General features: G+C 43.3%; 2 protein-coding genes across 6 annotated transcripts; one reads left to right on the top strand and one right to left on the bottom strand.

Moving 5' to 3' along the window:
• Positions 1 to 14,493, bottom strand: LOC105012692 (vascular endothelial zinc finger 1). 5 transcript variants are annotated; one of them, XM_013134952.4, is made up of 8 exons: positions 14,386 to 14,493; positions 12,179 to 12,238; positions 8,355 to 9,175; positions 6,289 to 6,358; positions 5,297 to 5,462; positions 4,150 to 4,194; positions 3,682 to 3,750; positions 1 to 3,475 (listed from the first exon to the last, which is right to left on the bottom strand). In XM_013134952.4, exons 1-8 carry the CDS (start codon positions 14,416 to 14,418, stop codon positions 3,132 to 3,134), a joined length of 1,608 nt encoding a protein of 535 aa, XP_012990406.1. In that variant the 5' UTR covers positions 14,419 to 14,493; the 3' UTR covers positions 1 to 3,131. The 5 variants fall into 5 exon arrangements, with proteins under 5 accessions (XP_012990406.1, XP_010872037.1, XP_019905412.1 ...); XM_010873735.5 differs by lacking the exon at positions 3,682 to 3,750; XM_020049853.3 differs by lacking the exon at positions 12,179 to 12,238.
• A 3,899-nt stretch (positions 14,494 to 18,392) lies between these two features.
• On the top strand, positions 18,393 to 20,246 carry LOC105015436 (gap junction delta-2 protein). Its single transcript, XM_010878641.3, has 2 exons — positions 18,393 to 18,693; positions 19,129 to 20,246. Exon 2 carries the CDS (start codon positions 19,137 to 19,139, stop codon positions 20,244 to 20,246), a length of 1,110 nt encoding a protein of 369 aa, XP_010876943.1. The 5' UTR covers positions 18,393 to 18,693; positions 19,129 to 19,136.
• Positions 20,247 to 25,237: the final 4,991 nt, after the last annotated feature.

The following is a 25,237-nucleotide window of genomic DNA, read 5'->3' as shown; positions in this document are numbered from 1 at the left end:
TCCAAGTTTCAAGTTTAATTGATAAAAATAAAATGAGAAAAGAAGAAAAAAAACACCCACACAATTGTTGTAACACAGAGCATGGTTTGGCACAATACACCCCAAATCCTCTCAATATGCAAACAGTCACAGAGGCACTTATTACACCATCCTCCAATAGCATGCCGACTGTGAGCCAGGCAGTGTGGTCACCTAAAGGGTAGGAGGGAGGCGGAAAAAGAGGAGACAGAGTGAGGGACCTTTTAGGAAGTGTTGAGTGAGCCACTGATACATCTGACCTCCCTACACTGAGACTCAGTAGGGACAGTCCACAATCATGTTTTATAGTTTGCTTTTATTCAGAAAACCAAATAAAAGGCACATAAAACATTGCGCATATGTTTACATAATTATTCTTGACAGACATACATTTAAAAAAAAATGTAGGAATGTTTTACCTTTCTGCTAACCAGAAAGTCTAGTTTTCGTATATACAAAATTACCAATGTTAATGTTCTAATACAAAAAGATTTATAAAAGGTTATCTTGTTTTTTTTTTTTCTTGCATGTGTCTATCATAACTAACACGTTCTCTGAACTAAATGGTTTTGTACAAAGATATACATTCATCAGCCATCAAAGGGCTCAAATATTTGCCAATTCATAGAGAAAAACAAGAGCTGACTAACTTTTCTCTTCCAAATCAAAGTTCAGCCCAAAAGCAACATTGCATTCATTTTTTTTTTTTTACATGTTGTGTCATTGCAACAAATTAAAAGTATTTGGATAAAAATAAATTGGTGCATAATAGTAATGGCTCTTTCAAAAAAACAATGATAGATTCCTGTATTCAAATATGTTATAATTGATACGTTTAGAATGTCTGGTACAAAAAAATACCCAATTCAATTTTGACCAAAAAAAATATATCTAATCACTTAAATTTGGTTGAGGGGCGGTCTGGCTTCTAGCCATTTGAACAGTGAAGGATTCCTTTACGTCCATCACACATCACACTGGAAGAGGAAGCATCGAGGTGTGAAATAGTCTTGTTGCAAAGCAGTTCAGGCACACTAGTTACGGCCACTGCGGAAGTACAAATGACACCACGCGCATACTCCAAACCAATTTGTTTTTGTAGTGTTTTCTTTCAGTAAAAAAAAAAGTCAAGTCACTAGCCTTCTAATGACATTTTTTTTCCTTTTTTAAATTTTTATTTTTAAAACTCACCCCAAACTTGAACGAGCTCAGACATCCACATGCAACATCGATGAGAGATCGATGGAAGGGGAATCCAGTGCCAACAAGATCACAATGCCATTCCAGACTCAAGGGACTCCCTTCGGGCACCGTACACATGCATGCAATACTATCAGAGGCCTCAAAATGCCTTGCTGCTACCAAGACCGAAACACAAGGAAGGTGAGGCCACCTGAAAGGGGAAAGGTCTCTGAAGAACGTCCACCAGTTCCATGTCTTCTCACTACACCCCTAGGACTTGACGTGTCACCCCTGTGGCATGTCGGCTACAAGTGCTTCAAAAACAAGTTCCCGTCAGTTGACTGGCTTGTGTACTGAAAGAAGGCTTAGGCTGGGCCAGTGGGCACTGGATGGAAGCAGCCTTGTGACCCATGACCTTCGATACTTCTTGAACTAAAGAGGATGCAGGCGTTCATCTCTGCTTCCATGATTTTTCAGGGCACCAGGTGGCAGTTTTGGTTCTACGATAAAGTAAGGACCTAGGGAGATTAAAAACCCGAAACTAACTTGGAAAGTAAACTACATCAACATAGTCCAATGGACGGCCATATTGACAATGATAAAGTAATTGCAGCCTTTACCTGTGCTGAAAGATATGTGTTTTTTTTCTTCTTTTTCCTGACAGGCAAAGACAAATAATAAAATAGTGTTTTAATATTTACAAAGAAAGGGTGAAAGGTCAAGAAGTTACATGATTACTTGATTTTATCCTTTTATTCTCATCAAAAGACTGGGCTACTCTCAGTAAGGTTCCTGAGTGGAAGTTGGTACTTATAATATAGGATCCTAAACTTACAGTAAAAAAGGGAGAGGGGGAGATAAAATGGGTCTATAGCAAAACTAAAACCTCTCCCAACATAACTATTCTCACAATACAAAATAAAAAAGGTGAACTTTGGGACCGCTTTTTCAGCATAGTGTCTAGTGCGCCACTAGGTGGCTCTGGTACATTAACAGGGCTCTCAGCCAACCCATTTTGATCTTTGATAATACTGCCGTTTTCAGGACATGAACTCAGGGAAATGCTTTCAGTGGGACATTTCCTCTTGGTGGTCCTGATTTACGTCTGCCGACTACTTTATAAAGTCATCTAAAACACACCGTAAAAATATTCCAAAAGCTAACGTCGACCATGTACAGCTTTACAGTATCCAGCAGTGAGGAGTGACCGTTTTCAGAGATGTACATAAAAAAAAAAAAAAAGGAAAGGACCTCAAGGGGCTCACCTTATGTAGTCACAGGCATTAGCCTAAGACAAGAGGGGAGCCTTTTAACCGAAATATCACCCTCCTGCGAAAAACGGCAGCCTTTGTCCCTTTTGTTGTACTTAACTCCTTACAATGCATACAACTATTAAATACTGATTAGCAGGCTATAATAACGAAACAAAAAAATATATATAAAAACCATCTGCTCTGTAAGAGAGCATTTTAAAAACATCAATACCAGCGTCATCTGTCACAGTTTCATTCCAATGCCAAATGTGCAGGTAGATTCTGACGCAGGTAGATTCTGAGACGAGGCAGAGCTCATCCGTTTCCACCAGGCCTCTTCCAACAGCCCCGCTCCTTCCGAGACTTCACAAGACTGTCCTTCTTTCGGCGGTTAAAAAGGAAAGGAAACGCACCGGATTACATCTACAGGGGCTGGCCAGTCCACCTCTCGTCCTATTGCGTTGACCGCTGCTCCTGCTGCAGCCAGTGACAGAACGAGGGATCCAGCGTCCAACTAGCCCCCATACTACACCTCTGCTCTAACACAAGATAATTTATAGTACTCCCAGAGAGGAGGAGCGTCCGCTATCGTAAGGGAGGAGGAGGTTAGGGGGGTAAAAGGAGAGTGGTGGGAGGGGTTGATAAAGGGACGCTAACCAGGGGCCGGGGGAGAGATTCCTACCAAGGAGGGGAGGAAGGGAGGACCTGGGAGAGAAAAGGCATGCTATCCATGGGTCTCATGGCGATATTGAGCGGCCCGGTTATATTCATTGGCATCCCGGAGGTGATGGCCACGGGGTGGGCTATATTCATGGGCCCCGAGGCCAGGTTGACAGGCCCCGTGATGGTCACCGGGTGCTGCAGGTTGATGGGAGAGGTGATGTTCACCGTGCTGGTGGTGATGTTCATCTGCGCAGCGATGGTTACCGGGTTGCTAGCGTTGCCGCGGTTCATCGCCGAGGTGATGGCGGCAGAGTTGGTGACGGGCGTCGCCGAGCCGGAGTTGTGCACATTGTTGGAGTCTGAGGGAAGACACGGGGGGGGGTGGGGGGGGTGGGGGATAAAAGACGACAAGATGAGCTGGATGACTGGTCCATACACACCAGCGAGGAGAGCCCCAAGCTCCGCAGCTCTAGAAGGGGCCAAACCACACTGCAACGGCCGACAACCGAATTCATAGACATGATTAAACAAAAACCAAACAATGGTAGGATTCTAATGAACCTACCTTGAAAACGAGAGATGTCAATAAGGACTTGGAACGAGTTATTTAAGATCTCTCCTACCGTCAACTCACCTGAGGGGGTAATTCAAAAAGCAGGATCAATGTGCTAGCCAGCTAACTTGCAGCTAATATTCAGAAAAAACACTTTCATACTACTAGTCAACTTGAAATGGTGTAATTAAGTCAATGCTCTAAACAACCCATATTGCACTTAAACTTTTGAGTTGCATTATTCATTGTATTCATAGTATTGAAGTTATTTAGCTAGCTGCCTTATTGATCCTGCTTACTGAAATACAACCCTGACACCTGAATAACCATTACACACAAAAGCATCTGCAATTTGACACACTAGACTAGAAGACAGCTATGTTGTGGGAAAATGGGCCACTTCTAAGCATAAGTAAACAGCTACAAATTTGGGTGTTTCGGGGGTGGGGACGGGGTTGGGCTTTACAGCTACTGTATTACCTTTTCGTAGCCCTGAGTGGTGGTTCCACTGCCAGTCACTTAGCCCTATTCAGAGATACACACAGATGGGGATATATTATTGACAGGACGGACTGGACAGGGCATCATTTGGGCCTGCGTGCCATCGGCGGCGGCAGAGCACGGGGGTGAAGGGGAGGGCAAAGGTCATCGGGTTAGACACACCAAGGGCCAATCACGTGGCGCTCTATTTGGTAGCAAAAGGTTGCTAGCAGATCAGGGTTGGTGGTGAAAATATTGATGTCAAATGATCATCTGCAGAAATAGATTTTACCCTATTTTGAGAACAATCCCATGGAATATGCTTCAGTGAACTTACTGTATTTCTCCAAAAGTCAGCTGAGGTTTGCCAAACCGACAAGTACACAGACGTCATAAACCTACGGTTTAACCATTGACAAGTTGCACTCACAGACCACTGAACTCTTAAGATAATTAATGAATTTGGTCAGATGACATGGCACTCCTCCTTGACTGTTGTAGTTTGCCATTTGAGTCACCAATCAAACATGCAAAGCATTTTAAATGTAGACCCTCTCCTTACATACTTGTTTTTACAGGCTATCCATTTCTGGCCAGTTGTGGACAGTTGTACAGTCAGCTCTAATCTGCAAGTCAATGCTCTTATTGACTTGCACTACATGATTGTCCATAAAAACGGCTGACAAACAAGGCCTGTTCCTAATCAGCATTTCTCCTGAACCAATGTGATGAAAAAACCCAGACATGGGTCACTGCATTTTTCCTAATCCAATGTTATAAAATAATCCAGACATGGGTCACTGCATTTCTCCTAAACCAATGTGATGAAAAAACCCAGACATGGGTCACTGCATTTCTCCTAAGCCAATGTGATGAAAAAACCCAGACATGGGTCACTGCATTTCTCCTAAGCCAATGTGATGAAATAGTCCAGACACGAGTCACTGCATTTCATCCCGTCTCTAGGGAAACCACATCTGACCGCATGCTACTGTTTACAGTACACAACAGAAGAAAACAAAGCCCTGAGTGTTTGAAGCATAAAGATAGCGGGAATGCAGTAGGAGAGAAAACAGATACTACGTAATACCTAGGTGCTGAGGATCCCAGTCCGAGTGTGTTTGAGGGGAGAGGCTGCCTGGCGTACCTTTGTTACAGGGATTGGTGAAGCTGGCCTGGCCATGGGTCTTCAGGTGGCTGGTGATGTAGGCAGCGCTCAGCATCTTGCCGCAGATGTTGCAGGTCACCTTGCCCTCGTGTCGAATCATGTGGGAGCGCAGGCGGTCTTTGGTGGCGAAAGCAGAGGTGCAGGCCTGAGGGGATGTGTACAGGGACAACGAGAGGGCTTTTAGGTGCAACCTCGACGTCTGTTTGCGTGTTAGCGTTTCCATTTTACACATGCCACCAGCCAACTTGACAAATCATTCTTTGCAGCATAGAAATGACTTGTTACTGACAACAGTTGTGATTCGGGATTCATTTAAAATGTCTGTTTGAACCACTGGTCTGTTAATTCTACTCATCTGACACACTGGCTCCAGAGATGGGCCCTGACCACAGGAAAGTAGGCGTGATCAATAATCCGTTCCACTCCACCTATTGAAGCATTGCATTTGAAAAAACCTACACTCTTAAAAGGAAGCAATGACCACATCTTGTGCCAAGCCAATTTGCACTGCGCCCTTTGAGAGTCCCAGACACTAAATGTATGCTGTGATCAAGATTTAACCTCCTGATCGCAATTTGCAGATATTGATAGCTCTAGACGACCCCTTCCAAGGTAGCGTGCACCCCATTTCCAACCTAGCCCCATCCCCAGAGGTTTGCAAGTGTGAAGACAACAGTGTCGGAAATGTATCAAGTTTCTGTGCAGTGTACGCATATTTCTGGAAGCATATAGCTCGATTTCCCCGCGACTGATGGCCCCAATCCCGCGTGGTACGGCTAACATGCCGGTAAAATTCAAACACTAGGGATTATTATGCAAACGTTAAGTCTACCTTACATTCATTCTCTCTTGTAATGGAAACAAGCCCTAATGATCCCATCCTTGAAACAACAAAGCAGCAGAGAATATGGGTGATGTAAAAGCAAATGTGAAACAGCAAGAATGGAGCCCCAGGGGACGACGCTTCTTACCGTTACTTGGCATTTGAAGGGCCTCTCGGAGGAATGAACATGCTTCACGTGACAGCTTAGATGGTCAGGCCTGCAGCGGGACAGGAGACAGAATAACGCAGGAATTTTAAACCTACTATAATCGCTACACCACAAAGACTTTCATAATTCAAATTAAGTGACAGGAGCCATGGCTGCGCGCGCACACACACGTTGATTAGATTAAGAAACGGTTGCAGGAGGACAAGTAATCTGTGAACTCACTGTCAAGTCATAATAGTCCAATAATGAACATTGTATTGAAGCCTATTACTGTAGATGATTTATTTAGGAAATTAATGTCTGTCTAGGGACCCTAGCTACTGCAGTATCAATCCTCTACATCCCACCCAAACCCATTCATACCCTAAGATGAATCTATAGTCTTGCAAAAAGACCAGGGAGCTAAAACAACTCTATTCTACACCATGAAAAAGGAATCCGTCCTACGGGCGGATAGAGAACAATTCTCAAGCAACAGCAATTCTGATCCTCTGGCCCCACCAAGCCTTACTAGTGACATTTAACTGAACAAACTCAACAAAGCAGGAGAGAGCGGCTTGGAGATATCTCTGAGGAGGCAGCTTCAGACTGGCAGGCTTTTTGTGATAGCGAGTAGCAGTCTGATCCCATCTTTTCAGCGGAGCTGAAAAGCTCATGTCCTCCCCACCCCGATACTCCTTCGTTTAAGACGGGAATAGCGTCTTTCAGGGTCGTCAAGCGTGAAAATGAGCCTCTCAACTCCACAAGAGGAAGATCACCTGTAGCGTTGCCCTGAGTCAGCCGTTGCAATACAACACAATTAGCTCACAGAAATTCAGCAGCATCGCCGTATTTACTGACAACTTTATGACGTCCGAAGGGGTTAAATTAAGGAGGGGGAAGGGGTGGGGGTAAGGGTTGAGGGGGGGGGGGGTCTTCTACTGAGAACTGGGGTGGGGGGGTGGTGGTGGGGGGTGGGGCTAAATCGATTAGAAATCAGACCAGTCAGTGAGTCAGAACACTACCATTGGCCTTGGGAGCTGCAGGAGTGACATTGGAGGCCCAGGCCCATCTCTTCTGGTGCTGTCTGGCTCCTGCAGACGCCTCCCTGCCCCGTGCTGACATCCCTGAGAGGGGGGACACGAGGGACTACCATGTGACGCACGCAAAGCTCCAGGCACTGTTGACATACATGAGCCAGTACTGGGGTCTCTGCACTTACACGGCATGGGCCATCTGTAACCAAGGCCATGCTTCATAAAGCCCAGGACAAACCAGACTTTGTCCCGGACAGCATTAATGGAGACTCTCTCAAAGGGACACCAACTAAACAGACCTACCAGTTAGGGATGTCATACATTTAATAAATACTGTCAGTTTCTGTTCATTCTAGGGATACTGGCCTCCATCTGTTCTTTGCTGGAAGTGGATGGGTACATAATGCTCCTTTAGGCTAAGGACGTTAAAGTAACTTTAAAACATAATACACCAAGCAATTGTCTTAACTTACTACCAATTGAAACTTGATTAGTCCAATTCAACGCAATTACATTCTAATAACTTGGGATGGTTTTTTGCAACTAAACATTCATTCAACGTGATAGATTTTGTTTTCCCCAACCATGGCCACCACAGTCTCGGAGTATAGACTTGAATGCCAGTCTTAAAATGATCAAGAACTACATGAACAGTCTGATGCAGCCCCACAAACACATACAGCTAATTATTTTGACACTTAGGCTTCTTTTTCCACAGCAGAATCGTACTGCGGCCTGCACGTAAAACAGACACTTTGGAAGGTTGTACTATTGCTCTCCTCCTGCTCCCCCCCCCCCAAAGATAAGGGAATATATTTGGGGCCCATTGAAATGGAAGCAGTGAAAAGGAAATTTCCCAAAACTCAGGACACATAAACCAGCTTTTAAATAGATGATCGACAAATACAACTCAACTAACACCACCATTGTGAACCACCCAATAGGGCATCTCACTGAAAGTGGGCTAGAACAGAACAGAACAAACACCAGGAGGGGACCCCCCCCCACCCAAAAAACACTGTCACGCACCTGGAGAAGCCCTTCCCGCACACTGAGCAGATGTAAGGCTTGTGGACGCCGCCGTCGTGCGAGCGCACGTGGTAGGTCATGCGGTCCTTCCTCTTGAAGCGCTGCTGGCAGATGGGGCACTCAAAGGGCTTCTCGTCCGAGTGGGACAGCTTGTGACGGTTCAGGTGGTAGACGTCGCGGAAGGCCTTGCCGCACATCTCGCAGCCGTGGTTCTTCTTCACAGGCTTGGCGGGCTTCTTGGGCTGGCTCTGCTGCTGCTGGTGCTGCTGCTGCTGGTGGTGCTGCTGCTGGTGGTGCGGGGGCACCATGGTGGGAGACATGATGCTCGAGCCTGTGGAGGCCGAGGTGGTGGCGGTGGTGAGGATGCCGGCGATGGTGGAGATGTACGAGGGCTGGCCCCCGCTGTTCTCCCGCTGCGGCACCGTGGAGATCATGGGCACCATGGTGGGCGCCGTCTGCATCTTCTTGGGACGCGACACCATCTTGACACCCGTGTGGCAGGACTCGTGCCGCCTGAGGTGGTAGCTGTCCCGGAAGGCCTTGTTGCAGTAGCCGCAGATGAAGGGCGTTTTGGACTTGGGCTCTTTCTTCACCACCGCAACAGGACCTCCTCCGCCGCCGCCACCTCCCCCTCCTCCTCCTCCTGTCCCGCTGGCCACATTGTCCTTGAGGAGCTCAGCGGCACTGACTGGAGGCTTCTGGTCCAAGGGGATGGGCATCACAGGCTTCTGGTCCACAGGTTCTGGGCCTCCTGACTGGAGGAGCGGCAGCAAGCTGTTCTGGGCCACCTGGTGCTGGTGATGCAGGGCTTCATTGGCCTGCTGGGAGAACAAAGACAAAGGCGAAGCACAGAAACAAACGGTCAGTAACACGGCCTCCAAGCTACTACAGCCGCATGTAGCAGAAAGAGACCCACTTGTTTCTGGCCGCTTCAGAGAGTTGAAACAAATGGCCTCGTCAGCATATAACAACCGCAGCATCCGAGATGTGCTTACCAAAGTAATCTAGTGATGGAGATGAAAGTACAATGGAATCACCAGGGCTTAAACCAATGTATCAAGGAAGGAACAGAATCCATTTAATTCACCCCCCCCCCTTTTATGAGGAGTCTATTGTATCCGTGGTAACCCTTCATAGACGCTGCGGTTGAATCCCAGAACAGAGCTTTGAATCCCTTTTCTGGTGATGTCTCAACATACCTGAGGAAGAGCATTGATGTCATTATATTGTACCAGTCAACAGGCCTCAGACAAACCTGCCCAGTTAACATGCAGGCTGCGCTGTAAGGACAGGCTTTGACAGAGGGACAGCCATTCACTTATCAGAAACAGAGAGTGGTTCCTAGGACACTGGGTCAGTCGGACAGGAGAACGGCCCCGACGGCTGAAGTCAAGGGAGGGTTATGAGCCAGCTGTTCAAGGGGATCAACGAGACACAGGAAAAGATGGCGACTCTGATCTTATGCCACCCAGTGAGTGGAAACCTCAGTCATGTTGTGCCAAAATAGGACACAAAACAATATACAGCACAATGACGTTATCATCCAGCTCAGGGAATCCCTTGCCAAAGCGAACACATACGAATCGACAGGTTATCGACCCGCGTCAGTGCTCCAACTTCTTTCCAGACGCTTTCATCAACTCAGACAAATAAATCTGGCATTGTACACGCAAATGTATTACAGCGCAGCAACTGGAGATCTGCTCAAACAAGTCGCACACACACCTCCCTGCCACTCAAGAATCTAAATCGGTTGCATGTAAGGTGATCTCCCGCCGTGATTGAGCTGATTTTTCATGTGACTTGTTCTCTACTGGCACAGCATGTTCTGGTGGGGGGCAACCTGCGTGTTAGCTTTAGCATACCACATCAAACAGGCTCACCCACAATAAGACTGGATGCCATTTGGACCAGTGCTCCGAGAAAGAGCAGCTACCGCGTTGAGGCAGCCACAGCTACAACTGGATAAGCTGCAAGATGGAGGAAGATGCCTATACCAGGTCACTATGCCACCAAGTCACTCGCCAAACATTAGATTGACAAAAACGGCACAGGGTGAACTGGCCACAGCGGTCATTTAGACAAATTAAACTACTGGACAATGTTGGGTAGTACTCCCTTGCATGCATCTACAACAACAACAAGGGACCAGCCCATTCACCATTTCAGGGCTGGTAACAGAATGTACAGGTGATCGTTATGACAGAAACCCCCAGAACCAGCTGTAATAATCTTCTTACACATCTGATGGAAACATGCATTTGGGAGCCATTTCACACATGGGGTGCTGGGAGTTCACCTCTGCCTTCAGTCATACACTACTTAGGCCCACATTGCTCATATCACAGATCACACAGACTCATACATCCACACCACCATTTCTTTATTTATCCTCAATATATTAGGACATTGGAATTAATGCCAAAATGCCAGCCCATACACTAAACAACCCTATTGTTCTGCACAGTGGTTCAAAATGTATTTCAGGGTAGCAAAAAAGGCCCAACACTTAAAGCAGTGTACAGAGGACATCTTAAGACTGCAGCTGCTAGCATTGTACAATTGGTCACGGCAGCCCCCAAAGAATGGGTGGGGGGAGGGGAAAAGGGGTTTATGAATATTTTTGGTTGGTGTGTGAATGGAGTTTCACATTGTAACCGGCAGCCTTACAACGGTCCGACCAAAGCTGCGACGATTGAGACAACCTTGTTGGTTTCCTTAATCACCATAGGGTAGGGTTAAAGAGCTGACCCCTGGGCTTTCAGGTTCAGCCAAGCATCCCAATACGGTCAGCCAGGCAGGCAGGAAAGAGGTCTGGGCTGGGGGAGTCGAAAATAAAATCCCAAATTGTGTTCCTTTTTCTTTATGCTCTTTGTGGAGCCGTAGAGGACACAAATCGGAGCAGCGATGGCCCTCAGGGGGGCCTTTGGAACAACAGCCCTGCCCGATTCGGGGATTGTGTTTCGGCGGGCAGGCGCTGCAGGCTGCTTGCGGAATAACCACAGACAGCAGAGCTCAGGGGACTGGGAGGAATACAGGGTGCTGTGAGAGGGGGCGTCCAGTCCCGTTCATCTCCTCTGTTCACACTGTAGTTGGATCCAGACTGAAAATCTTACCGCCATTAGGACTCCTAGCTATTCTTGTGTGTGTGTTTGTGTGTTGGGGGGGGGGGGGTAGACGCGCCAGACCCAGTGTTATGTGCGTGTGTGAAACCGCCAAGCGCTCAAACCCAGACACACAGAGGCAAAGGGAGCTGCAACCCGCTGTGCCTTCATGGTTCATGCTGCTCTGATGATTTTGATACAAATCCGCTCTGAAGGCTGAGGTCATTCCAAGATAAATAGTGTTGAAACGGAGTGGGGGCCGTGAAAAATAAAACTGAAACAAATAAAAGCAGCCTGTTCTGTTAATTCACTCATATGTGATGGCAGGACAATGGGAAAGGAGAGTAGCGTTTACAACAACGTTAATCTGTTTAGATATCAGACAACAAGGCCTCAACAAGGCAGCTTGCCATTTGCACAAACAATGGCTCACTTTGTTATGACAGATGTACAGAAACAACAGCAAGAGTTCAAATATACTGTATATATTTATATAATATAAAAATGTCCAGCTCGAACCGGCATGAGGAAAGCAACAAGACGTAGTAGGGTTTTAACCCTGAAAACAGGACTAGTTAGACTGCTGCTACAAAGTGACTACACATAGGGTTCTGCTCATGTTCCAGAAGGCCTGGGTCGGGGTCAGGTCATGTGCAGAAAACCTGTGAAAGAGGGGAATTGGATTTTACAGGGAAATTTCACTGGAGGACATTAACTTACTCTGATCCCTGTGTAGTAGTCCCTACGTGGATTTCCTGGAACCATGGGACCTACAGAAGACTAATACAAAAGACAAGGACATGACTGGGCTTGTTAATAATGTTTACATTAACATAAAACAATTTGTTGAGGGGAATTGTAAATTGTAGATTTTTTTTTCACCAAATAGGGAAAAAAGAAATTAGTAATTTTCTTCTGATTCAGGGGGATTATGAAACATATTGAGAGCAGCAGTTTGACAACCCCCCCCCCCACCGCAGGCATAACCTCCAAACGCCTACAGAACAATAACAAGTGAGGCGGGCCACAGTGCAACCTCATTAGACGCTTCATCACTTGCAGTCACTCAAACAGTGCCTCCAAAGAACAACTACTCAGTTTCCAGTTTCCTCCACTGCCTCCTCACACCAGCTTCAGGTATTTCAGCCTTGTCTGCCATGAAATCAAACCCCCATGAGTCCCCGGCTTGCAACAATTAACTGGCAAGAGCACGGAGGCAGATGGAACTACGTACAACTATAGCTGCAACATTATTAGATGGAAAAGGGACAAACAAGTTTGGACTGAGGACAATGTTTTACGCTGGTGTTCATCCATGACCTGGAAACGAGGGGTCCTGTATGCAGTAGGTCATTAAAGATGATCCTGTGGTGCATAAGGTCAACTGTGCCTGCGTTTGTCATCGTAGGTTACCAGATAACAGTACAAGTTAAATAAGTATTTATAATGTCCACCAGAAAAGAAAATGATCCATATTCCAGGAAAAGTGTCTTAAATTATGACTGGGGTTTCCTATACATAGGCTGGCCAAGGAGAATACACGTATGGTCCAATGTCTACACTAGGCCTACATACTCTGGATTCTCAAAAGCAATTCCCCTCCGGATTGATGGAAAGAGGGCTATTTTTAAGATCTAGACCACAGACATGCAACTGCTGGTGAGTGAATTCCCAGCGGTTACATAACGTCTACAATCTATGAATGTAGTGTACCTGGCAAGTTAACTGCTTTCCTTTCTTTTTACCAATTTAAAGTAACCTTCACAACTTGTCAGAATGGTACAACGAGAGGATAGTGTTTTACACAGAACTTCTCTTACTGACAGATCCGTAACACATTTTAAGGTGCAAGTTGTGCATTGTCCAGAAGGCTGGTTATGTACATGTCAATGATTTCTGAAACTGTATAGAATGCAAAGAGCCACAACAATCTTAATCACATCCTCAACAACACTAATCAGTTACTGACATTTCAAAATAGAAACGCTTTAGGATTTCAATTAGACAAATAAAATTGCCATTCATGACTTGCTCTTGATGTGCAACTTTTTGTCAATCAGGCTAGTAACTACTCGCAACTAAGTTAAAATATTCTCTGGGAGCTGTCTAGAAATCTGAGACAGAGGACACAGGGGTTACACATTATCAGTAGCGCAAATTAGCTAGTAGCTTGCCTACAGATTACGGCATAGTTTGAATTCTTTCTCCAACCCGCGGTTACATATTTTGGGACAAGGAAAAGGGGGGAAAGTTTAGAATCGGAAGTGCTGGGTATTCCCTCCTCTCCATCCTCGTGCCTTGAATGCAGAGTACTGCTGTTTGTTTGAGAAGTAAATAATTCCAATCACAGTACTATCAAAACGATTAAACAAATAACTGATTGCGAAAATGAAAGCACTTTTGAAGCCAGATTTACTCCCTGGCTAGCATTGCTCGCCGCTGGAGGTGGGGGTTGTTCTCGTTCTTTATGAGGCTATAGCTAGCTAACTAGCTTGCTAACTAACCAGCGCGCGGGCATGACCACTTTGCTACCTAGCTTGTTTGCATTTTCTATTTACTTAAGTGAGGGCCAATCCACTTTGTCTGGTATTTATATTAAACATGCATTGGCATATTTAAACTACAATCTGTCGAATACCAATATTATACTAAAATTGGGGGAGACGGACCAGATTTCCCTCCTCTCGAGCGTCATAAATATACCTCACAGCTGGAAGTCTGGGATTGATGTAGCGAGCTAGCTAGCTCGGTTAGCAAATTGCTCATAGGCTAGCAAATATTAGCTAGCTAGCTAACGCTACCATTGTTTTGCTTGGTTAGCTCTAATAAAAATTACCGTTTAAAATCACCAGTAGCAACGATGCATGAGAAATGTAGTAACATTTAAATGTAGTTAATCAAATTTCCCACAAAGATGTGACACTTACCTGGAATAAAAATGTACTCCAGCTCGGTTCCATTGCAACACTTAAAATCTGCAGAAAAACCTACAAGGAATCTACAACAAAGCAGCTAAACATGGCAGCTGCTACAACTTCCTGTAACCCTCTGGGCTGAACCATTTCATATCGACTTTTATGGGACATTGGAGATTTTTCTTAAAAGAAGAAAGTGAAAAGAGGACTATATGAACTGTGGTTGCAATAAAACGTATTTTTATACATATGTGTTGTAAAATTATGTTATGGAATATGACGTGGCGCTTCAATCCACTTAAAATACACACTACAGAGAATGTGGTCCCCCATTTGTAACGCTTAACTAGTCCATTGGAGCGCCTTCGAGACATAGTATAAAAGTAAATCATTTTCAATATGCCATCGTCAAAGATGGTTACTCATTGCGCATCTATATATCATTACATAAAAATCTAAAACACACACAAACATGGGAAAAGCAACATGTTATTTCTGTAAAACTTCGCTAATATATTCTCTATTGAAATCTAATTCAAATACATTCTTTCAAGATATGCTGGAATTACAAAATCTTAAATTGACATGAGATTCACACAAATGCTGGATAAATAGTTAACACAATGAGAATACAACGTTGCTATAGCCTGTGCATTTCTGTACAATTGAATAGTTTATTGTAATATACTCAAACACCTCACCCATGACTAAACCTTGGCCTTACTAACTATAACACTGTAATAATGACTTATTAACAGACTTCTATATTAATTACTTACTACATTAGTCACTAATAATATAGGTGAAACATTAAAATATTTAGTTTATTACAGATTGCTCATGATTAACGCTTTTACTTCAGTTTGTTGCACTCATAAAAAAATTTAGTTGGGAAAATTCCATACCTTCAGAAATTTCGAATTGAAAATATTTTACTTTCAGCAAGTAAATGGCCAATTCCTCACTGTATATAAGATTAGAAATCAATAAACACACTCAGTAGTTTACATTAAACCCAGACATCAGTCTGCATACAGGTATTAATACCACCTCAAATCAATGATCTGGACATCGCCCAGGCATTGGGCAACCCAAATATTGCTAATTAAATACTGAAAAATTGCATGTGTTATATGACATTTCATTTAAACCTGGAAATGAATAAGGAAATCCATTACAGATACTGTACACCTGATCTTCTAAGAGGTAAAATGACACCCTCTGAAAATAGGCACATGTGCTGTCTACTCAGTAAGGCCATGTTCTTATACATTGGCTTATTTCATGACGTTTTCTTATACATTGGCTTATTTCATGACGTGTTCTTATACATTGGCTTATTTCATGACGTGTTCTTATACATTGGCTTATTTCATGACGTTTTCTTATACATTGGCTTATTTCATGACGTTTTCTTATACATTGGCTTATTTCATGACATTTTCTTATACATTGGCTTATTTCATGACATTTTCTTATACATTGGCTTATTTCATGACGTTTTCTTATACATTGGCTTATTTCATGACGTTTTCTTATACATTGGCTTATTTCATGACATTTTCTTATACATTGGCTTATTTCATGACATTTTCTTATACATTGGCTTATTTCATGACATTTTCTTATACATTGGCTTATTTCATGACATTTTCTTATACATTGGCTTATTTCATGACGTTTTCTTATACATTGGCTTATTTCATGACGTTTTCTTATACATTGGCTTATTTCATGACATTTTCTTATACATTGGCTTATTTCATGACATGTTCTTATACATTGGCTTATTTCATGACATGTTCTTATACATTGGCTTATTTCATTACATGTTCTTATACATTGGCTTATTTCATGATGTTTGTTCATAAATGATGTCTGAAGCAATTACAGTGACTTCAGAAACATACAACCCATTTGACCATTTACATGTTTTGTTGTATCACAGTCAAGATTTTAAAATCATAAAACTGAGACGTGTTACTAGTCTATAAACAATATCCCATCATATAGAAGTGGACATTTGAATGAAATGTCTTTGCTATGGCAAGCCTAACTAATTTCAGGAGTAAAACGTTGTTTCACAAATCACATAATAATCTGCATGGACTCACTACAGTATGTGTGCATTAATAATGATTAATATTGTTCAATATAATGTTTTTATGACTACCCCATTTCTGTACACCCCACACCAGATTATTGAATAATGAAGTCCTTTAGTCAGGTACTGAATTTTAAGCAAATGTTTAACCATAAATACAATGAAATGCTGGAAAAAAACAACAATATGCACAGAATAAATGTAAAAAATTCAAAAACATGTAATATTTGCAAAAAGGCACTAAACTAATAAAAAGAAAATGACAAAGAATTCCCAAACACAAAGTATTACGTTTTCAGGCTTACAGAGACAACATATTCCTAAGTGGCTTACAACATTTGATTTAAATCAGTTTGACATTTTTCATAATGCCTTTAAAATTGCTGTCTAGTTAAGATCAACACCCAACTTGACATAGCTTGAACAATATTTCAAGAATTATTGTAAATATTGTAAAAGATTCTCATAACCCTTAGAGACGTATCTAAAACACTCATAGATGTAATTGCTGTGATTTTTCTAAACAAGATCCTGTATATTAGTGTGTTTTTTTTCATTTATGAAATAAATAAATCTATTTTAACACGACTTTGTAATGTAACAAAATGTGTACTGTACAAGAGAATATTTTGGGATAAAGGCCTGTCAAAAAACCAGAAGCACAAAACGATCTTGTAGCAGGATAATGATCCACACCAGAATGGCATCGAGGGTTATTAAATCGCCCACAACTTAATTATCTTATAATAAAACAATGAGCGGGAGTTAAAACAGGCTACACACGAAAGAAAGCCCTCAAAGGAGGAGTGAGCAAACATTCCTCCTAGTCAATGTAGAGAAACGTGAAATGTGTAGAAATCCTTTTATCAGTTCTGGGTAAGGGGCAGTATCACCTATTGAAACTCAGTGTGTACTTATTTTTTGTTTTATTTGTTAAATTAGATAAAAATTAAGAATACGTAAAAAGGAAAACAACATTTTTTAGGGGTGTACTTACTTCTGCACAGCACTGTAAATCTTATAAAGAAGGTATACACTGCATTACCATGCCTGGTGCTTTGTTAGCAATAGCTGTCTTTGTCTTTGACAGGGTTTTTCCATAAGCCAGATGATTCTTCAAAATTCTCACTTAGAGCAACTCGACCAGGTATTTTGCCCACTGACACTGGCTGCCCTGCAGTGTTTCCATATGACACACTCACCGACCAGACCTAATCCAGGCATTCAGCCCAACCACACAAAGTAACAATTGAATTCCTACTCTCGCAAACAGCAGGGGAATGGTCCTGTTGTCCCCTGTTCCAGAGCAACAGTGGAGCTCCACATCATGGTGAAGCAGCAACACAGATGCCGCGGAGGATGGCGCTTGATCTTGGATGTTGCGGAAGATACCAAGGCTTGGTCTTAGCGTGGGATCATTCAACGGACATTTAAGTGGATGGATAGACTCACCGCGTACATATTTTAATGGAGACGCAAACTGTTCTGTAGACTTGGAACGGATCCTTAGGTTATTGACACAAGCTGTTTACTGTCTTCGGGTATATCATTTGAAATGATGCCAAAGTCCTGTTTTGTCCAGACCGCACCTGGAACACAATTTTTGTGAACTTACTGTATTGTGAGGTTTGTATTTTTAGGAAAACTGGAGAAACTCTGTGAGAATCTCTGTGTTATTTGACTAAGGCACAAATCACTAAGGCTACAGGCCTTCAGAAAGATAAATGTTACAGTCATCACAACTGGTGAATACAGGCCAAATACTGCCAGGAGATTTCTCTTGTTTGTTATAACATTTCATTCAGAGATGGATTTAGCACAGTCTGGAAAATTGAACAATTTTCAATCTTCCATTTTTCTAAATTGTATTTTTGAAACGGGCTGCACAGCCTTTGCATGAACTGACATTGTTTTCCCTTTTCCAGTTTGTTCCCTGCAGTTACTGTTGAACTATTCCCGGGTTTTCAAAAAAGGTGCCTCCCATTGTACTTTTAAATCTTTGTTAAACTGTACATTGGATGCCTTTGTATCCTCACAGTACAATGAGGGTTTCAGACAGAGTGACTAAATATGTGTGGTCAGCCTATTCTACCACATCACGCTCAACACAGTTCATACCGTCCATCAAACAGCACCGATATTCATTATAGCCATGCAGACTGCATGGCGAGGCATTTTTTACAGATTTACATTGGAAAGAGACAAACTATCAAGGGGTGAGTGGAATCTTAAATATTTTACTAGGATTTTTCGTATCTGTTTCCATTTGATTTCAAATGATAAAAGAAACACATAATGACGATATAATTCTCATGTATAAACAGACGTATGTGAAGTTATGAGATGATATGTGATATTTTTTGGAAAACTATTTCGTTATTAGTAGAAATGGTTTTCTGAATTGTGAGTGGTCTTCACAGAGAAGTGGCCAAAAGGCTGTTATGGCATGGGCAGCTCCATTCAAGCCTACTACCATTTTAATGCAGTCAATATTGGCTGATCATTCATTTCCAACCAGGATCAGTAAAGATCGGGCAAAACTGTGAAAAGATAAATTTTACCAATTTAAAATTGAGGATGACAGAGTACCACTACAGGCAGTGCACTGGAAGGTTCTGATTTACACACCTGTCCCTTCTCTACCCCGTTAGGTTAAACCATGGGAGACTGGTCCATTCTCGGACGCTTCCTGTCCGAGGTGCAGAACCACTCCACAGTGATTGGCAAGATCTGGCTGACCATGCTGCTGATCTTCCGCATTCTGCTGGTGACCCTGGTGGGGGACGCGGTGTACAGCGACGAGCAGTCCAAGTTCACCTGCAACACCCTGCAGCCTGGCTGCAACAACGTCTGTTATGACACCTTCGCCCCCGTCTCACACCTTCGCTTCTGGGTCTTCCAGATCGTCTTGGTCTCCACGCCGTCCATCTTCTACATTGTGTACGTCCTGCACAAGATCGCCAAGGATGAAAAGTTTGAGGTCCAGAGGGGGCAGGTGATGGCTGAGCGGACCCCCAAGAAGGTCTTCGGGAACCTGGGCAGGGAAGGGGCGGAGGACATGGAGACCGGTACACATGCCTACTGCCCTGGGTTCAGGGAGCAGTGGGGTGGTCAGGAAGGGGAGGGAGTTGAACAGGGCCTGCTGGAGGAGGACTACGGGGAAGTGGGTGAGGACCCCACTCAGCTTTCCAGCCAGGTGTTGCTAATCTACATTTTGCACGTGCTGCTGCGCTCCGTCATGGAGATCACTTTCCTGGTGGGGCAGTACTATCTATTTGGCTTCGAGGTGCCCCACCTGTACCGCTGCGAGACCTACCCCTGCCCCACCCGCACGGATTGTTTTGTGTCACGCGCCACAGAGAAGACCATCTTCCTCAACTTCATGTTTAGCATTAGCCTGGGCTGCTTTGTGCTCAACATCGCCGAGCTGCACTACCTGGGTTGGGTCTACATCTTCCGCGTGCTCTGCTCCGCTTGCTCTACCTGTGTCCGGCCTGAAAGCGACTCCGTGGGGCTGTACGACCACCACAATCCCCTGCTGCTGCAGCTAAAACACTCTTTGAGGGGCAGGCTGGTCCTGCAGACTCCCACACCCATGGCCCAGGATAAGACTGGGAGCCATCTCTTAACTCACGCCCCAGCCATCTCTTTTGAGACAGACTCTACTGTAGAGTGCAGTTCCAAGAGGACTTTGGATGAGAGAGGCGTGGTGAAGGTTAAATTGGCCAACATGGCCAAGATAGGACGGACTAAGAAGTCTTGGCTGTGAAATGCCTATTCCCTGTGATTAGCAAAGTTCTTGACTTTCAAAGCAAGAGTTGATAGAAATATATATTTTAATAGCACAGTTTGATCAGATTGGTCATTGGAAAACAATTTGAGTGTACTACTGCTTAAGAGAAATATTAAGTTTAATCATGATTCAAACCATAGTGGAAATCATAGTTTCAAAAGGAAAGAGAAAGGATAAATTTTGCTGTGAAATTTTATACATTCTGTTGACTGTCATTAACTTTTGGCCCACTCACACCTGTGTATAAATTGCACCATCTCAGTGTTCTTCAATAGAAACAAACTGACTTCTTTTAACATTATAAAAATGTTTAGCAGGAGACATTCCTTGCTGAAACCATAAAATAGTTGACAACTGCACTTTGAGCATAGTACAGTAACAGTCCGCAGACGCATCATTTATGTTGTCAAAAGGTTATTTGTTTCTTATGATATGAAATATGAAAAATATTTCTAATTGTTTTTCAATTATATGATTGACTGGAATGTACTTTCTAAACTTTTTGTAGCATGTGTGACAACTGTTATTGATATTTGCATGGTGTGTAGATATAGTATAGTAATTTATGTTATTTTATGACTTATAGTTTGTTTCTCAATCAAATTTTTTCCCATAGAATTTAAAATCTGGCAAAATCAGAGAACTGCAACAATAATTTGTAATTGTAGCTATTTCTTAAATATTTACCATCAAGTAGTAGAATTTCAAGAGGATGTAATTTCATCATTCAAAGCAGGTAGAAACAATGTTTTGCACCATGTTTGATTGAAGACTAGTTTTTGAAAACCTGTTTTTGAATGAGTTTAGTTGCGAGTTTTACCTTTTGACCACCAGAGGTCACTATAATATCAGCTATAAGTATGTAAGTTATTAACCAGGGTTGCGCTAGAGCCATGACTGATTTGCAGTCCAAATAAATTGTGTTACTAAGAGGAAGAATTTCTTCATAAAAATACATTATAAAATGTAAATATCTGTGTTTCCAGAGTATTTATTGCAAAACTATATGGGAGTTTGTTTAACATCACCCCATTGTTCGAGATCCTTACAAATGTCTATAACATGTAAACAATGTCTCTTAGCGCCAAAAAAATGTATGGTCTAACTGATTTAGTGTCTTCTGGAAATCAGCACCACGGAGAGTGACAGTTGGAATCCGCGATATGACAATCACGTAGATTAGCACAGTAGATTAGTTGGCTACGTTTGCAGTGTAAACAAATAAAGCATTTGGTTAAAAAAAAAATCCGTAGTGCTGTGTAGGCTAAGCCAAGTAACCTACACTACATAAATTATCTTTGTTACGTCACAGCGGTACTTGATGACGTAAAAACTGTTAAAAGTGTATTAAAGTGATCGTTAGTCAGATAATTTCAACACTAAAGGTTGATCGATATGGATAGAGGCAAGGGAGGTAGCTACTAGCTTTAATGATTTAGCAAAATTTCATATAGCCTGTATTGTATGCTACTGCCAGCAACCACAACTTATTATACAGCTCCGGAAAAAATGAAGAGACCACTGCTCCTTTATCTTTCCTTTCCAAAAAAGTCGAAAAGGAAGGTTTTGCAACTTTTTTGTAAAGGAAAGAAAAAGGTGCAGCAGTCTCTTAATTTTTTTGCTAATATTTGGTTATATCTTTTCATGTGTCAACATTGAAGAAATTACACTTTGCTACCATGTAAAGTAGTGAGTGTACAGCTTGTATAACAGTGTAAATTTGTCCCCTCACAATAACTCAACACACAGCCATTAATGTCTAAACCGCTGGCAACAAAAGTGAGTACACCCCTAAGTGAAAATGTCCAAATTGGGCCCAATTAGCCATTTTCCCTCCCCGGTGTCATGTGACTCGTTAGTGTTACAAGGTCCCAGGTGTGAATGGGGAGCAGATGTGTTAAATTAGGTGTTATCACTCTCACACTCCCTCATACAAGTCACTGGAAGTTCAACAAGGCACCTCATGGCAAAGAACTCTGAGGATCTGAAAAAAAGAATTGTTGCTCTACATATAGATGGCCTAGGCTAAAAGAAGATTGCCAAGACCCATACAGTGGTTTAACAGGACAGGTTCCACACAGAACAGGCCTCGCCATGGTCGACCAAAGACATTGAGTGCACGTGCTCAGCGTCATATCCAGAGGTTGTCTTTGGGAAAAAGACGTATGAGTGCTGCCAACATTGCTGCAGAGGTTGAAGGAGTGGGGGGTCAGCCTGTCAGTGCTCAGACCATACGTCACACACTGCATCAAATTGGTCTGCATGGCTGTCGTTCCAGAAGGAAGCCTCTTCTAAAGATGATGCACAAGAAAGCCCACAAACAGTTTGCTGAAGACAAGCAGACTAAGGACATGGATTACTGCATGTCCTTAGTCTGTCTTGAGACCAAGATAAACGTATTTGGTTCAGATGGTGTCAAGCGTGTGTGGCGGCAACCAGGTGAGGAGTACAAAGAAAAATGTATCTTGGCTACAGTCAAGCATGGTGGTGGGAGTGTCATGGTCTGGGGCTGCATGAGTGCTGCCGGCACTGGGGAGCTACTTTTATTGAGGGAACCATGAATGCCAACATGTACTGTGACATACTGAAGCAGAGCATGATCCTCTCCCTTCGGAGACTGGGCCGCAGGGCAGTATTCCAACATGATAATGACCTCAAACACACCTCGAAGATGACCACTGTCTTGCTTAAGAAGCTGAGGGTAAAGGTGATGCACTGGCCAAGCTTGTCTCCAGACCTAAACCCTATTGAGCCTCTGTGGGGCATCCTCAAATGGAAGGTAGAGGAGCACAAGGTCTCTAACATCCACCAGCTCCATGATAACTCCAGTGGCAGCCTGTGAAGCTCTTGTGAACTCCATGCCCAAGAGGGTTAAGGCTGTGCTGGAAAATAATGGTGGCCACACAAAATATTGACACTTTGGTCCCAATTTGGACATTTTCACTTAGCGGTGTACTCAATAGTTTTTTGTATTGGGTTCACAAATTTACCTACACCTATGGCCTTGGATCTACAGCTTTTCCCATGTCCCACTACAGTATGTCAATAACATACTGTATTTGTTGTGTGCTCTGTCAGACAATAGAATGTAACTAAAAAGCTGGTTTTAATTTGGACTAAATATGTAAATGTAATATGTTAAAAGAACAACTGTCTTTTCCACAAGATGTTGTTTATTCAAGGATTTGAGTTTCACTACTTGGTATTACTTGCGCTGGTTGTGGCTCCGCATCCCTGCGATTCGACCACCGGACTAGATTGCAGCAATGGAATCAGAAACGGACGTAGATCAACCACAGAAGATACTGATGTATACACACTTTGGTCACCAACGGAGAGGGCCAAGAACCTAAATGGACGATCATACCTAGCAATAGTTTTGGGCCGGCTATATCGGAGATCTGCAACCGTTTAGATACGACCTGGAGGAGTTGGAAGCTATCTTCATGAGGAAGAAGCCCCAGGCTATGCGTAAACCTCCTCTCACCCACTATGCTCCCCCTCTGGCCACCAGACAGCCATGCAGGGCCCCAGGGGTCTAAGCGAGGCCATAGGAAGAAGTCCTAAAGGTGGACCCGGGAAGGGGTAGCAGCACACAGTTTGCCATTGGGATTGGGATGTCCGGAGGTGGACTCCCCATCCAGTCATGGTTTGGTGCCCTTAGTGCACCTTACGTCACCCAATTACTAAATACATTTGATTGATTAAAGGTGTAGTTCAGGAGCCCTCCACCACAGTTCACATAAGCCCGAGATCAGGTGGTCCTGTTTCCACCCCCTTTTGCTTATTAAAGCAACTACACTGCATTCAGACCCTCAAGTTGACAGAGGTCCTCACTGCTAAATAATGAAATATTCCCACCTGGGAGACCCTCCCCTAACCCTAGGGAGCTAGTGTGGACTCTTTCCCTTCACAGGGATCAATTGCACCGTTGAATAGTGTTACAGGTTTCAACTTGCGCTGGTAACCTCTGGGTTTTGAGGAATAGTGGAGTCGTATGCGGTAGGGGAAGGTGCCCAGATCTCTGGATGGTTCTGGGAGTAGACCTGGTGGTCCCTGTTATTTCCTCATCCAGGAAAAGGGTGTGGGTGTACAGCCCATTTACGGCACCTCAACTGGCACCACCAGATCTACAGGTTTAGAATGCGTTGTGCCGGGCCAGCTGTCACATTTCTATGTTCAGTGTGTTTTGGTTCTAGTTGTTCTGGTTCTGTGTGACTCCCCTCTGTTGATAGTGTAAACCTGTGTCTAATTTGCCCCTTGTAATCTCCCTATAAAGGTTTCCCTTGTTCCCTGTGTCTTTGTTGTTCCATGTAAGGTCAGTGTCTATTGGTTGTCTATGCCAAGTCTTTGTTCATTAAAGTTTAGTTTGTTCCACCACCTCTGTGTCTATGTCCTGCAACCTCCAAAAGATGTTACAATGCAACTGATCTGGATTCTGTTTTAAGACTCTGGACACAGCCCACATGCAGTTATTGACCTGCTGGACATCTGAACATGCAAAAACATTGTCATGTACTCTTATAATCTTCACCTGGCATACACAGAAGAGGCTTGGCCACCCCTCAGTCTGGTTACTCTCTAGGTTTCTTCTGAAGTTTCAACCATACTAGGGAGTTTTTCCCTAGCCACTGTGCATCAGTTATTGCTGTTTCTTGCTATTTGGGGTTTCAGGCTGGGTATCTGTAAAAACACTGTGGCAACTGCTGATGTGAAAAGGAATTTATGAAACAAATCAAATTGATTGAATGTATGCTAGTTTGACATTTTACCTGTAGATGGCAGTAACGTTCTACTTTTAATGTAGATCAACACACGACACACCTCTGTACAAATAGGCCATAAAGTAGCCCCCAGCGTGTTTCATACATATTCATTCAGCATTTTGTAACAAGCAAGTGTTATTTCAAATTCAAGTAAACATATATTGAGCAGACTATAGACGCTTATATGAGTGACTTGTACAG

This window comes from Esox lucius, chromosome 1 (genome assembly GCF_011004845.1).
Source record: "Esox lucius isolate fEsoLuc1 chromosome 1, fEsoLuc1.pri, whole genome shotgun sequence".
Lineage (NCBI taxonomy): Eukaryota > Metazoa > Chordata > Actinopteri > Esociformes > Esocidae > Esox > Esox lucius.
This window is presented reverse-complemented; position numbering and strand designations above follow the sequence as displayed.

Bases quoted from the DNA above. Each gene is read 5' to 3' on its own strand.
- LOC105015436 (XM_010878641.3), top strand. From the start codon at position 19,137: ATGGGAGACTGGTCCATTCTCGGACGCTTCCTGTCCGAGGTGCAGAAC.
- LOC105012692 (XM_013134952.4), bottom strand. From the start codon at position 14,418: ATGGAACCGAGCTGGAGTACATTTTTATTCCAG. The intron at 6,359-8,354 runs GTGCGTGACAGT...GTCCCGCTGCAG, and splicing joins TGCGGGAAGGGCTTCTCCAG to GCCTGACCATCTAAGCTGTC. The intron at 4,195-5,296 runs GTACGCCAGGCA...ATCTCTGAATAG, and splicing joins CACCAATCCCTGTAACAAAG to GGCTAAGTGACTGGCAGTGG.